The sequence below is a fragment of the Mobula birostris genome, chromosome 15 (genome assembly GCF_030028105.1).
Source record: "Mobula birostris isolate sMobBir1 chromosome 15, sMobBir1.hap1, whole genome shotgun sequence".
NCBI classification, from domain to species: domain Eukaryota; kingdom Metazoa; phylum Chordata; class Chondrichthyes; order Myliobatiformes; family Myliobatidae; genus Mobula; species Mobula birostris.
Genome location: NC_092384.1, coordinates 12,421,845 through 12,438,006, shown reverse-complemented (window position 1 = coordinate 12,438,006; position 16,162 = coordinate 12,421,845). Strand labels below are relative to the sequence as shown.

The following is a 16,162-nucleotide window of genomic DNA, read 5'->3' as shown; positions in this document are numbered from 1 at the left end:
CTAAATGAAAAGTTAAAGGAAAAATAGGGCTATTTTGGGTCCTGTTCATCAAGCAGAAACCATGAATATTTTGAGATTATCTTTACCAAGGAAGAAAATGTTGCCACTGAGATGGAATGCGTTTGTAAAATTAGATATACATAAAGTGGATTAGTCACCCAGTCTAGATGGGGTCAGTTCAAGTTCACGAGGGGATGAAAGAATGCCACTTGCAGAAGGACCAGTCATAATCACGTGATCTTCCTTTAGCACAGAACAACGTTTTGTAAATTTTGCACCTTTTTTCAGAAGAGGAACGAGTAACCTCCAGCAACTATAAGCCAGCCAATTACATCTCAGTGGGTAGTGGATTTTAGAAAGAAAAATCCAAAGTAACATATCACAAACAAGAGAAAATCTGCAGATGCTGGTAATCCAAGCAACACACGCAAAAGGCTGGAGGAACTCAGCAAGCCAGGCAGCGTCTATGGAAAAGAGTAAACAATCGACGTTTCGGGCTGAGACCCTTCAGCAGGATCAACAACTGTACTCTTTCCATAAATACTGCTTGACCTGCTGAGTTCATCCAGCATTTTGTGTGTGTTGCAACAGTATCACTAACTTGCATAAGGTTACTTAAGGAAGTCAGCACTGATTTATAAAAGGTAAATCACTTTTATCTCACCAGAGTTTTTTGAAAACATAACAGAATATTGATTAGGACATTATGCTTGAAATGTGTATATGGGCTTCAAAAAGATGCTTGATAAGTTGTCACAGAATAAACATGTTAGCAAGAAGCATAAGAGAGGCAGTAACATCTTGTACAAAATGTATGCTTGGAAGCAGAAAACATAGGATATCCCTGAGGATATTGACAAAGTGGATGTGGAGAAGATGTTCAGTACCTTCCTGTGCAATTAGAGGTCACTGTTCAAAAATAAATAGCTGTCCATTCAAGACAGTGATGAAGAATAACTTTTTCACCCAGGAAGTCATAAACTCTCATCCTCAAAGAGCAGTGACTGCAGAGTCTTTGAAAATTTTTAAGGCAAAGGCAGATGGATTCTTGATAAGTGTTACGAACCCACAGGTTTCATTTACTGTGGACTGTCGCTTTAAGCGCCTGAATGAGGCAGGACCATGACGTCAGTCACAGGCTACAGGAGTTTGCACCAGATTTTTACACAGAGAGAGAGATAGAGAGGGAGAGAGAGACCTTTAGTCGTAGTAGAGAGAGACTGGGGAAGCCGATAGCTTCAGCTTGTCGCAGTAGAGGCTTAGAACTCTCCTATGCCCACAAGGCTGGGTTAAGCATCGGCACACAGTGCACAACGAATGTGTGACTGTCACTTCATATGATCCATAGGAGTGGATTTTGGGGATATCTTTTGGACCACTTGTGTAGCCCTTGCCTGGGTACATTGTGTGGTAACCACTGAAAGACGATATTCCTGTGACAGGTCACTTTCGGTGATAATTCATATGTGGACTTGAAACAACACGACAGACAAGATCTACGGCGACTGTTATCTCGTTTTACCAGCATGGAACCTGGGAATACTTCGTACTTACCTTCTCTCTCCATTACAACGTGGATTACAAATATCTCTTTCTCATCATTTATCTCGTGGATTATTGAACTTTCCTACTTTACCATCTCAATACTCTAAGCCTTGTTCCCCCGAGCTCAATAGTTTGGGAGTTATATTTACAAACATATATACACATTACATTGTTAACATTTGTTTATCTTGGTTGAGTACTATATTATAAGTAGATACTAATAAAGATAGTGGTTTTAACATTAAAACCTGACTCAATATGAAATCTCTTGCTGCTGCTTTGTTTCTAAAACGTTACAGTTCGTAACGTAATGGGTAGAAGTGATAGACATGAATGTACAGTTGAGACAGCAATAAGAGTTGCAATGATATTATTGAAGGGCATATCAGGATTGAGGGGCTGAGTGGCCTATTACCTCTAATATTTTTGTTCATATGTTATGAATAGTTATTTTTTAAATTTGACAGCAGTTTCCCAGACATTGATTTCTGGTAATGTTGTGCTTCCAAACCTGTGATAACGACTTGGATTTGAGTGTTCAAGCCACAAGCTCAGGACTGACAAATATGTATAGCTAGAAAGCGTTGAGGACAATGAGGAGCTTAAGTTTTATGTGCCGATGAGAATTAATGCAGAAGTCTGTGGGGTAAACAATGAGGAAAGGCTGGAATATACAGAGAATGCAGTTCTGAAAGGAGTCCAGGTTGAGGAAAGCCTGATGCTTATGTGCACAAATCTTTGAGGTTAATAGGACAGGTTGAAAAGAGTTTTAAGAAAAAAAATGTGGGGGGGGGGGGGCGGGGAAAAGGTTAAGGGATCCAAAAACTGAGGTCCTTTTGAGGTTCTTTGTCCTAAAGCAGGGAAAGTATGATGAGTCCTTATAAACCAGCCACCCCATTTGGAGAAATATATCCAATTCCAATCTCCTCACTTTGGGAAGAGTCAATGGCAAAGGTTTTTGATTGCCACTGAAGGGAAACACCCAACTTTCCCTGTTGATGTCATAAGTTTATCCTATCCAATGTTATTTGGTGCATATTGTACTTGGATGTGATCTGTCATAACTGCTGTCAATCTGAGATACCATCTGCCTCTCAGCTTTCAACAGGAATTCTGCAGATGCTGGAAATTCAAGCAACACACATCAAAGTTGCTGGTGAACGCAGCAGGCCAGGCAGCATCTCAGAGATGCTGCCTGACCTGCTGCGTTCACCAGCAACTTTGATGTGTGTTGCCTCTCAGCTTTCTTCCTCTAGAGAGGGAGCCTCCACAGAGAATGCAGATGAGTTCCTCAAGACTCTAAATTAATTAGAAGTCATGTGGGTAACAGACGTTCACCAGACAGACATCTGAAATCCACTTTGCATGAGTTTTCATTTTAAGAAAATACATGACTACCTCAATATTTCTTCCACCCTTTCTACAGGAGGTAGAGCGTGTGGCCTTTTTCTGGGACAGCAGCATAGGCCTTGAGCTACATCAGGCAGTCAGCCTAGAGGTGCTGTTTGAGCAGAACAATGAGTATCAGCCGTACAATCACCCTGTGCTGGCATACTTCAAGGTAAGGTATTGGTTCAGAGTGCTGTTATCGACTCCATCCACAAGGCATCAAGAATGGAATGCTAACTTGTATCTGGTGACTGGCTTGGTTATTGTCACATGTACTGAGATACAGAGATTTGTTTTGTGCACCATCAACACATACCATTTCAAAAAATCAGTGAATTGAGGTAATACAAAAAGAAAAGCAATAACAGAATGCAAACTATAGTGTTACAGTAACAGAGAGAGTGTAGTACAGGTGAACAATAATGTGCAAGAGCCAAAACAATAGATTTTGTGAGATGAGAGTTCATCTTTATCATGCAAGGATTCTAGTCAGATGTCTATAAGAGTTGGATTGAAGCTGTCCTTGAGCCTGGTGTGGTAGGTTTAACCTTTTGTATCTTCTACCCGAGGAATGTGGGGAGAAGAGAAAGTGACCAGGGTTGGAGGGACTTTGCTTATTTTTGCTGTTCCTGGAGTAGTGAGGAGTCCATGGAGGGGATGTTGGTTTTCATGATGAGCTGAGCTGTGTCCACTACTCTCTGCAGTGTCTTGTCTTCCTGGCCAGAGCAGTTGCTGTAGCAATTTGTGATGTATCCAGACATTATGTTTTCTATAGTGAATCTATAAAAACCTCTTAGGGTCAACAGGGACATGCTGAATTTCCTTAGCATTCTGAGGAAGGGGAGAAGAGGGTGCATCTTGAAGTATGCCTGAGGAGCATCAAGGATGTGCTGGCATTGGAGAGGGCCGAGATGTTCGTGAAGACTATCTGGGAATAAAATAAAGAGAAGTAATTGGTCAACAGTTCAGTTTCTTGAAAGAACGTATAGGGGGGATGTTAGAGGCAAGTTATTTTACACAGTGTGGAATGACCTGACTGGGATGTGTTAGAGGCAGATACACTAGGGACATTTAAGAAACTCTTAGATAGGCACATGGGTGACAGAAAAATGGAGGGCAATGTAGAGGAAAGGGTAAGATTGATCTTGGAGCAGGGTAAAGAGATTGGCACAGCATCGTGGGCTGAAGAGCCTGTCGTGTGCTGTGGTGTTCTATATTCTAAAAACCTACTCACTTCACCACTGGCTTCTCCATTCCTAAGGATCCATTCAATTTGACTTTTCAAGCAGGTACGTCTGGTCTCTCTCCCATCATGGCTCGATATTTGTCCCGTTTCAATCTTGCCCCACATTGAATCATCTTAGAACATTTTTCTATGTTTGAAGCTTTGTAGAAATGCATGTTATTGTCAAATCTATCCATAGTATCTGTTAGTGAATGCAACACATGCCATAATGTTATTGGATGAAGTATTGTTGTCCACAATGAATGGCTGGTATCCTTTCCTTAATAATTGGACATATTAATCACAAAGCACAAGTGATAAATTACTTGAGCAACACACAGAATTCTGGAGGAACTCAGCAGGCTAGGCAGCATCTATAGAAGGGAATAAATAGCTGATGTTTTGGGCTGAGACCCTTCATCAAGAAGGTCCAATATATTGACCATAGATGCTGTCTGACCTGTTGGATCCCTCAAGCATTTTGTGTGTTGCTCTGGATTTCCAGCATCTGCAGAATCTCTTGTGTTAGTGATAAGTTGCTAGCTACAACAGAGCCATGTATCTTGGCACTGTGCCTCAGCAGTCCTGGGTTAAAGCCTGACCCCCAAAGCTGTCTGAGTGGAGCTTGTACATTCTTTCTATGAGGGCCCACATCTCCTTTCAGATGCTCTATTTCTTCCCACATCCTAATGACTTGTGGATTGGGATTTTAAGTGTCCACTGCAAGTTACCCTGAGAGACCAGGAGAGCTGTAGAATTGGGTGGGTAATCGATGTTTGAGAATAACAAAGGATTAGTGTAACCAGAGGTTTAATGGTCAGCAAGGACTTGATGGGCCAAGAACCCTGTTTCTGTGCTGTATGACTTTGTGGCCATGCTCACTCAGTCCCTTAGGACTGAACATATTTGGATGTGCAATCTACTGGACTGCAAGCAAATTACACACAGAGTTATTTGGAAAAAAGGAAAAACCAGCCTATATGGCACTTTATCCCCTCAAAAGATCTAAAACTTCTCAGGTAATTGGGTGTATTTAAGGCAGAGATTGATAGGTATCTGAGTAGCCAGGGCATCAAAGGTTATGGTGAGAAAGCGGGGGAGTGGGACTAAATGGGAGAATGGATCAGCTCATGATAAAATGGCGGAGCAGACTCGATGGGCTGAATGGCCGACTTCTGCTCCTTTGTCTTATGTCTTATGGTAATTAATTGTATCAGTTGTGAGGGAGATGCTGTGCTGGCAGACATTGCATACAGTTTGTACAAAGAAATTATAGAAGGAGCCAATTAAAATTTAAAGAAGGCTAAAGATGCTGGAAATTTAAAATTCTGACAATCCACAAGTTGATAGGGATGTTGAGAAGGCATATGGTATGTTGGCTTTCATTGTTGGAGGAATTGAGTTCAAGAGTTACAAGGAAATTTGCAGCTATATGCAACTCTGGCCAGAGCACAGATGGAATAATGTGTTCAGTTCTGGTCACCTCATTATAGAAAAGATGTGGAAGATTTAGAGGGGAAGTAGAGGAGACTTATCAGGATGCTGTCTGGATTAGAGAGCATGTTTTACGAGGATAGGTTGGGTGAGCTAAGCCTTTTCTCCCCAGAGTGAAGGAGGATGAGAGATGACTTGATACAGGTGTACAAGATGATAAGAGGCATAGATAAAAGTGGATAGCCAGAGAGATTTTCCTGGGGTGAAAATGAGTAATATGAGGGGTCATAATTTTAAGGTGATTTGGGAAAAAAATGTAGGGGGTTTGTCAGAGGTAGATTTTTCTTTTCTTTTATTTATTTGTTTTTACACAGAGAGTGGTGAATGTGTGGAACATTCTGTTTAGGATTAGTGGTAGAGGCAGATATATCAGAGCATTTAAGAAACTCATAGATAGGTAAATGAATGATAGAAAACAACGGAGGGAAGGGTTAGAATAAACATAGAGTAGATCAAAAGGTTGGCACAACGTTGTGGGCCAAAGGGCCTGAACCGTGTTGCATCTGTAGAGAGAGGAGCAGGGTTAACGTTTCAAGTTGAATACCCTTATTGAGAACTGGGAAGGAGCTCATTGCAATACAGTGAGGGTAGTGGGGGAGGGTGGAATATCACTGACAAGGTGAACAGGGTAACCATGGGGAAAAGCATTGAAAAGGTTATCTGGTCAGTGAATGAATGAGAGCAGTTAGACTGTGAGAATGTGAATGAGTTCCCTGGTGTTTTTAATTTTCTTAGTTTACATATGCAGCAAGGAAAAACATCATTGTCTGGATCAGATCTCTAACCCCTTGGTGGATCAGGTTATTCCCAGATTCAAGACTGGTTTATCTTGAATAACCATATAGTCATCATCTGGTCATGTTGCTGATTTGTAAAATTTCCCTTATTATTTTGGGAGTTTGGGCACTCTAATCTTTGCAGTATGGCTGCATGAGTTTCTGGTAAGTCATTGGTTATCAAGGATTAATGAAGACTTTCCTTCTGTCTGCTTTGGGCTTGACTTGTGCAGATGGGAGAGCTCCCACTCAACCTCATCAACGTCCATCTCAGGGCAAGCCGGTATCCTGGACTCGTGACAGATGACAGCAACAAAGCCCTGGCCATGGATGCCCTCCAGCCACACATAACAGGTAACTCATAGCCATGCTGCCAAATTGGAATAGCTTTAACTGAAATAGAGAATAGTTTGTGATAATTAAGTGCAAATCTTGCAAGTGTCACTGCGTCACTTGGGAATGAAGAAGCTAGATCAGGTGACTCAAGTAACCCAGTGTTTAAAGGGAACACATTGGGATGTATTTAATTAGTCCTTATAAAGGAGATAATATAAAAAGAGACTTTACAGAGACCCAAGGAACAGACTGTAAGCAGCGCTGTCATGAGTTAAAGGGAATTGCAGAAGACGTGTGGATCAAGCAGATTTTAAATGGCAGATGACAGATACAATGTGAAAGCGAGTGGACTGAAAATAATAAAGAACTTTGGGGAGAGTTAACAGTGAAGTCAAAGTAATTAGTATAAGGGTGACAGGGGAGGTAAGGAAGTTGTTTCTCTCCTAGAACAAAGAACATAGAAATCTACAGCACATTTCAGGCCCTTTGGCCCACAATGTTGTGCCGATCATGTAACCTACTCTAGACACTGCCTAGAATTTCCCTAGCGCAGAGCCCTCTATTTTTCTAAGCTCCGTGTACCTATCTAAGAGGCTCTTAAAAGACCCTATTGTATCTGTTTCCACCACCGCCACTGGCAGTGTATTCCACGCACCCACCACTCTCTGCGAAAAACTTACTGCTGACATCCCCTCGGTACCTATTTCTAAGCACCTTAAAATTATGCCCTCTCGTGTTAGCTATTTCAGCCCTGGGAAAAAGCCTTTGGCTTTCCACACAATCGATGCCCCTCATCATCTTATACACCTCTATCAGGTCACCTCTCATCCTTTGTCACTCCAAGGAGAAAAGGCCATGTACACTAAATCTATTCTCATAAGGTATGCCCTCCAATCCAGGCAACATCCTCATGAGTCTTCTCGACACTCTCTCTATAGTTTCCACATCCTTCCTGTAGTGAGGTGACCAGAACTGAACACAGTATTCCAAGTGGGGTCTGACCAGGGTCCTATATAGCTGTAACATTATCTCACAGCTGTTGAATTCAATCCCACGGTTGATGAATGCCAACACACCATACTCCATAAAGGCGAGTGAGGATCTAGAATTCAGTGCCTCAGTGCCCAAAAGGAGACAGAGACACTCAGCATATTTCATCTGCACCAGGATGTTGACATCAACAAACGTTCAAAAATCAAAGTCAATTTATTACAAAAGTACATATATGTCATCATATACTACCTAGAGATTTATTTTCTTGCGAGCATTTCAATGGTTCAGTTCAATATTAGAGAATGTATACACTATACAGCGTGAAATTCTTCCTCTTCACAGACATCCACAATACAAAAAAAAAGAATGAATGACAGAAATGTGAGAACCCCAAAGCCCCCCTCATCCTCCCAGGCACAAGCAGCAGCAAAAGCATCAACCCTCCCCCTCCACCTCCCCCCACTTGCTCTAGAAAAAGCTCCAACCCCTCTCCCCACCATGTAAGCAATAGCAATGCCCTCTAACAGACCATGATCTAGAGTCCATCAAAAATCTACTGTCCACGCCAACACTTTGGCATCTCAGACAGACGAGGGAAAGAGAGTGGGAGACCAGCAGCTCGCTGTTTCAATGTTACAATCTGCCACGTCACTTCTCGGAGCCCCCCGACTCAAGTCCAGATGGCTCTCACTCACCATCTAAAGACAGGGAGAGAGGGGATTGCACAATTGCAAGGGCCTTCTTCTGACAGCAGCACACACAATCTGCTGTCTCTTGTTTCTGTCTCCTGCAATGCTTCAGTTGGCGATATCAGTGAGGAACTGGGTTGTCCACAGGGCCAGGCTGCACCTGGAGAGATCAAAACTGATGTCCGCATGGTGAGTCCGAGACCAAGAACCCGCCACCCATGGAGAACTGTAATTTGAGCTGCAGCTGTAGATCACGGATTCCATCACACCCCCAGCCACCTTGAAAAGTAGAGACATGAGAAAAGAAGAAGTTGTTTTGCTGATGAACTAGAAGAAATCACCTGGGTCGCAAAATCCTCTGGCAGTATTTTTTCTCGCTCCTCTGACTCAAGTTTAATTGTCACTCAACCATTCATGAATACCAACAAAACAGTGTTCCTCTGGGACCAAGGTGCAAATCGCAGTACCAACAGTCATACACAGCACAAGGCACATATAGCACGTATAAGATAGCAGTAAACATACAGTCACACATATAGCCCAAGTCTCTGAGTGTCATGTCCTGTAGATTACTGGTGCCTGGATGTTGTTGGCAAAACAAGCCTGAAGTAGTCCTTTTTTAAAAACGTAAACAACAGGAATTCTGCAGATGCTGGAAATTCAGGCAACACACATCAAAGTTGCTGGTGAACGCAGCAGGCCAGGCAGCATCTCTAGGAAGAGGTACAGTCGACGTTTCAGGCCGAGACCCTTCGTCAGGTCCTCTTCCTAGAGATGCTGCCTGGCCTGCTGCGTTCACCAGCAACTTTGATGTGTGTTGCCTGAAGTAGTCCTTGTTGGCTGCAACAGGTAACACCAAAGCACAAGGCCTTGTCCATGCTACAACTGATGCCATGTAGCTCCCTGCCATCCGTCTCACCAATAAACTAGTAAGCAGGGCTTGCAGTGTCCTACGTTACCAATATCCAACAGGATTTTGCGATCACAAGAAATATGTCCAAGACAATCACTCGCAGTTTGACTGCAAACCACCTTCGCCACTCTGAGGCCATTCTGTAGCAGGCATTAACATAGTCTGCACTAAGTCCAGTTCATCCAGCTCCCCTGCTAACAAGCAACTTGTTGGAGTAGAACTGCAATACTTGAAATTCTTAATGTTCAGCAGGGACTTGTGATCATAAAGAGACATTTAAAAAAGACAAAACCACCTTTGATTGGCCCCGGAGAGCTCACTCTGTCCACCGTCATACTGGAAGTTGACAGGAAAATTTTTTAACAATACCATTAAATTTATGAAGAGTTATACGTAACAAAGACTGACAAACAATCAGTATGCAAATAAAGAAAAAATGTGCAAATAAAAAACAACAAATAAATAATACTGAGAACATGAGATGTAGAATCCTTGAAAGTGATTCTGTAGATCGTGGAATCAGTTCAGAGTTGAGGTGAGTAAAGTTATCCACGCCGGTTCAGGAGCCTGATGTTGAAGGGTATTAACTTAGTAATTGTTCCTGAACCTGGTGGTGTGGGACCTCCTGCCCAATGGTAGAAACGGGCCATTACTTGGCAACGGGGTCCAGACCCAGAGTATATCGATGCGACAGGGCCCGGGTCTTAGAGAGAGGAATATCTTGATGTTTGGATGATTTAAACGTCAGGTTAAATGGGAAAAGGCCAGATATTAGGACCGGAGGCAAGGATTGAGCTGGTTCTGCTTGCTGCTCCAAAACATTTACTCCACTCTTCGCTGCATTGGGGCTGAGGCTGTGGCTTGCTTCAGCTGCTCCAGGCCCTGTGTCTGAGGACTCGCTTTCATTCTAAATGCTATTTCCTTACTTTTAATGTTGCAATACTTAAGTTTTTTTCTCCCTCTGCACATGGGGTGTTTGTCAGTCTTTTTGAGTGGGTTCTTTTGGGTTTCTTCTTTAGTGGCTGCCTGTAAGAAACCAGGCAGCCACAACTTTGATAATAAACGTACTTTGAACTTTCGTCACTTTCTACACCTCTATCAAGTTACCTTTGCTCTAGAGAGAAGAGCCCTAGCGCGGTCAACCTATCCTCACAAGATGTGCTGTCTAATCCAGAAAGCATCCTGGTAAATCTCCTCTGCATCCTCTCTAAAGTAAGTAGATCAGGTGTGGACTTCCACTGATTCTATTGTGTTTCTTTTATTTACCATGAATGCCCACAGGAAAATCTATTTCAAGGTTGTATATGGTACTTTGATAACAGATTTACTTTGAACTTAAAAACATCCTTCCTATAATGAGGTGATCAGAACTGAACACAATATTCCAAGTGTGCTCTCACCAGGGTGTTATAGAGCTGCAAAATTACTTTGCGGCTTTTGAACTCAAGGGGTAAGGGAGCTGACAAATGGCCACAGAACCACAAAGGTGGAGAAGAGAAACATAAAGCTTTGTAATTATCGACTAATGTACGGTGATCACCGTGAGGATCTCTGCCACCTTCAGCTCTCAGTGGAGGAATGCAGGTTTTGGAGTCCACTGACCCCTACCATTGTACTGATTCGTAGGGATCCATAGTCATAGAGTCGTGTGCATGGAGATGGTCCATACGGCCCACCACACCTATACCAACCTGTGGGTAACTGTCCGTGGTACTCCTGTCTTCCTGCACCTGGTCTGTAGCCTTCTATACCCAGGTGATTCAAGTGCTCATCTTCTCATCTCAGCACTTCTCCGATGCTGCCAGTGACTCTGCTTCCACCACTCTCTCTGGCAGTGTGTTCCCTCTGGGTGCCAGTGATAACATCAAGCCTAATTCTCAGAATGGGCCAGCACACAGGATTACAATGGTTCAATGGCTCAATTGTACAATATACAATCTGAAATTCTTACTCTTCACAGACATCCACGAAACAGAAGAAAACCCTCAAAGAATGAATGACAGAAAAAATGTAAGAAGCCCAAAGCCTCCTGCTTCCCCCTATCATGCACCAGCAGCAAAGCATCAACCCTCCTCTGTTCCCACTTACTCCAGAAGAAAGCACCAGTGCTCAGCACCCACCAAGCAAGCAATTGCAAAGCCTCCAAAGGGAGATCATGATCTGCAGTCCAACAAAAATTACTGTTCACCCAACAGTTCGATGAGAGAGAGGGGGAGAGGGAGAGGGAGACAGATATCCCACATACCACATTGGGATTTATTTTCTTGCAAAAAATAAAGAAATACAATAGATTTATGAAAAACTATACATACCAAAGACTGATACACAACCAATGAGCAAAAGAAGCAAATGGTTCAAATAAAAAATAAATAATACTGAGCACACAAATTGTAAGTCGTCAAGTGTATTGTCATTTAACTATATACGTGCATATAATGTATATAACTGTCATAAGGGGGGTGCTGGCGGCAGACCCAAATGCAAGACTCAGTCACTGAAGTACTAGGAACAGGACTAGGTGTGTCAAGCAAGCAAGGGAAGTGGGGAAGAAATGACGCTGGACAAGACACAGGCCCTGGACAAGGCTAGGATACAGGGACTGGGCTAGGACTAGACTAGGAAAGCAGGACCTGGACGAGGAACTAGGAATTTGGAACCTGGACAAGGACTCTGAGCCAGAGACTGGATAGGGACCTGGACCCCGAGGACAAGACATGGCAACAGGACAAGGAGTGGCAACAGGACTGGACGTGAGACTCCTGGACAGGACGAGGGAACCCCAGCACAAGGCTGGGCGAGGCACATGGACAGGACAAGAACACGAAGCCTTGCCTTGGTCGAGGGAGAACAGGAACATGGAACACAGAGCCAGGACCCCTCCTTGGGAACAGGGCTTGGGGCCGGGGCTCTACACAGAGTCAGGACTCCTCCTAGGGAGCAGGACGTAGGACTAGGACTCATACACAGAACACTGAGAGACAGATCTCAACTCAAGGTAGCGGCAAACGGCCAGACCTACCCAGTGGAGGTGAGGGCACAAAGGTAGCCGCAAATGGCCGGACATACCTAGCGAAAGCGTGGACACAGAGACAGTTCCCAACTCAAGGTAGTGGCAAATGGCTAGATCTACCTAGCGAAGGCAAGGACACAAAGAGAATTCCAAACAACGACAGACTGTTCCTCATCTTGACACAGCAAGGCCCTGGTCTTGCTCCGGCAGTTGAACTTGATGGCGTTATGGGCAAGGACGCAGGCAAGTTTGCAGACAAGGCTGCAGGCAGGGCTTCGAAGAAAGGAGAAGGGGAGGGAACAGTCCAGCAACTGAAGCTGAACCCAGGAGCTGTTTATGTAGCCAGCCCAAAATAAGAAATCATGTGCCTCAATTAAGGCACACAACAGGACAAGGGAAGACCAGAAAACCTGGAATAAGGGTCGATGGATCCGACCGTGAACTGGAATGCAGACTTCATGGACTGGACCATGATAATAACTATTTAATGCATATAGGAAAGAGACAACGTTTCTCCAAACCAGGGTGTAAAAAACAGTAGTACACATAACACTCCATACTTACGAAGGTGAAGATGGAATCTACAAATGAATCACACATAAATAACATTAATATTAAATACTGTAAATTATGGAACAGATTAACCAGTGACGCTTCAAATACAATGCAGTCAGGAGTTCAGAAGCTTAATGGCCTGGGGGAAGAAACTGCTTCTCATCCTGACCATTCTTGTTTTTATGCATCGTAGTCTCCTGCCTGATGGCAGAAAGACAAAGAGGATTCTGGATGGATGGGTGGGATCCTTAATAATACTAAGGGCCCTGCGTATGCACCACTCCTGATAAGTGTCCCCGAAGGATGGTAGAGAGATCTCTATGATCCTCTCAGCTGTTCTCACAGTCCTTTGTAGGGACTTCTAGTCCAATGCTCGACTGTTCCCATACCAGATGAAGATGCAACTTGTCAGGATGATCTCAGTGGTACTTCTATAAAACGTAGTTAAGATGAGTGGTAGGAGGGGAGGTGCAGGGAAGCATTGCTTGCCTGAATCTTCTTAGGAAGTGGAGGCGCTGTTGTGCCTTGCTCAGGGAGGTGATATTAAGGGACCAGGTGAGGTAATCCGTGATGTGAACTCCCAGGAACAGTGCACTTAACTCTCCCTATGGAGCAGCCATGTGCTGGAGGGGGTGTTGTGTTTTGCCTGCACCTTCCTGAAGTCCACAGTGATTTCCAAGTCCTTGAAAGAGAGTCTATAGGTTGTGGAGTCAGTTCAGAGTTTGAAGTAAATGAAGTTATCCACGCTGGTTCAGGAGCCTGATCAGCAACTGTCATAATTTCCAAAATGTTGTCCAGCCAGAGCTGCGATATCAATCAAAGAACTTTGAAGGTCATATTGAGGTTTCATTAAAGTGAGGCTTGGATCAGTTCTCCTTATTGAGTTCCATTATCTAAGTGAACAATATTCTCTTCTGTCTTCCAGAACAGAAGCAGCTCATCATTCTGGGGCACTTTGGTTTGCAGCCCGATGCCACAGAATTCAACCTACTAAGAGACCTCAACTTTCACCACTGTGTAGCCAATGACACCTTCACCAACATCAGCAGCAAGAACAAGAATGGTGATGTCTCCCAGGACAATATCTGGTGGAACCATCTAGCCCAGACTGCCTACACAGGTACCCACTCCCCATCAATGACAAATATTGCAATGGACTAATGTTCCCTTTAAGGTGTCCACATGTGCTACCAGCACATGAGGGAATTTAAACTGTGCACAGAAAGTTGTCACCCTCTACATCGTTGGCATGTTAAGTATATTTCATGATTGTACACAATCACATTTCTTCTTCCAGTTTCTGATGCAGACGTGTTGACAACATAGAGATTTGTCTGCAGATTTTAGAACTGGCTTATTTATACTGTTTTTATTGAAGAAATTGTTCAGTGTGCATATGTTATTGTCACTGGGCAATAAAATTACACAGCTCAAGATTTTTATGCACACTGGTCATTACAAATTAGAGGGAACATTGCACTGGGTGGTGCTTGATCCTGCCCTGCCCACTGCCTACATTTACCACACCACCTGTTGACAGTTGCCCACAGCCATCCACAGCTCTGCTTCCAATGGAGCTCGAGGCTTGAGTATTGAGGCCACTTGAGGTGGAGGCAACCCCACCATGACTAGACTTCAGATGGAAAATCCTGACATTGTTTATTAACTTCCTTTGAACTTCTTTCAATTCTCTGAGAATCAGAAACATTTAAAACTGTTCAAATGAAGTTAAGCAATAAAAAAACAAACTTTAAGAAGCTTAAATCACAGGAGGTTAATTAAAAGTGTAAAATTCCTGAAACCATATTGTTGGACATACCTTTAAAGTTCAAAGTAAGTTTACTATCGAAGTACCTAAGATGTACAGTATATTGCATGTCACCATATACTACCTGGAGATTCATTCTCCAGGTGGGGTTCACAGTAAAACAAAGTATAATCGAACCAATGAGAAACTACACACAAACAAAGATTGACCAACAACCAATGTGTGAAAGAAAACAAACTGCAAATAAAAGATAGATGGATAAATAAATACTGAAAAATTGACTTGTAGAGTCCTTGAAGGTGAGTCCATGGGTTGTAGAATCAGTTCAGATTTGAGGTGAGTGAAATTATCCATGCTGGTTCAAGAGCCTAATGATTGAAGATTAATAACTTCAATTGAAGAACATGGCTTCTCCTCTCTAAATGAAGCTTGGTGACCCCAATGTAGTGAATTGGATTGGCAATGTTTCACAGCCACCACAGGTGTGTGACTGAGGGCGCAGATGAGAAGAGCATTGGAACCTCAGGGATGTGTGCGTGTGTATGTGTTGGTTTGTTCCACTGGTGTCACCACAGAATCCAACAGTAGAACATGGAGAGGATGTGATTTCCTGCTTGTACCTGACTTTGCTATTTGAAGAATCAGTTGCCATAGCTGTAGATGGGCTGAACAGCAACATCAACAACAAAGGCAGCATCACCAATATGTTATGGACCCTTGAGCCAGAGCACAGAGAACAAAGAAAGACTCGAGAACAGAATTTTCTTTTTAAAAGTGTCTGTATCAAACAATTTATTGTACAATGAAGGTCAGTCAGTGAGATTATTAGGAAGTTCTTCACTCACTGAAGGCTACTCTCATCCAGTTATTGATGAGAAACACGAATCCTAGTCCCTTCCTCATCAACCATTTCTCACCAAAACCTGAAGATACAAAAAACCTAGTATTCATTCTCATTATCACTCTGGAACAGGTCTTTAGTAGTGCAGTAGAATCTCACCTCTGAGTCACAAGGTGCAGGGTTCCAGTTAAGCGGAACCCTGTGACCAGACTTTCAGCTCTGAATTCCAGGTTAACATCAATGTGACACCTGCCCAGTAGTTATGAGTGGTCTTCTCCTTTATGTGGGTTGGAAAAGTCTCTGAATCTATTTGAAGGGTTGATCACACCTTTTATTTGACTTAGAAATAATCAGAGTTAAGGGAGAAGTCTTCACAGCAGTTCCCTATTATGATCTTCACTATCTGTATAGCACCTCAGCACAGAGTCATAAACCAATCCTGCACGGATACAAGCCCTTCAGCCTAGTCAGTCCACAGTGCCCACCCTTCTAGTCCCAACTTCACGTGTTTAGCCCAGTTCCCACTGAGCCCAGTCCCTCCAAGTTCTTCTTAAATGATGCTGTTGTGCCTGGCTCAACCACTTCCTCTGGCAACTCATTCCACATATTCACTACCCTCTGCCCCTCA

The 16,162-nt window shown here is 43.3% G+C and overlaps 1 protein-coding gene across 1 annotated transcript in view; it reads left to right on the top strand.

Annotated features, from left to right (window-relative positions):
* Nucleotides 1-16,162, top strand: part of LOC140210229 (endonuclease/exonuclease/phosphatase family domain-containing protein 1-like) — a 67,170-nt gene that overhangs the window by 49,266 nt on the left and 1,742 nt on the right. The window contains exons 6-8 of the mRNA XM_072279107.1: nucleotides 2,972-3,106; nucleotides 6,663-6,783; nucleotides 13,851-14,045. Of these exons, the coding sequence (XP_072135208.1) occupies nucleotides 2,972-3,106; nucleotides 6,663-6,783; nucleotides 13,851-14,045 (451 nt within the window). The remainder of the gene's footprint in view (nucleotides 1-2,971; nucleotides 3,107-6,662; nucleotides 6,784-13,850; nucleotides 14,046-16,162) is intronic.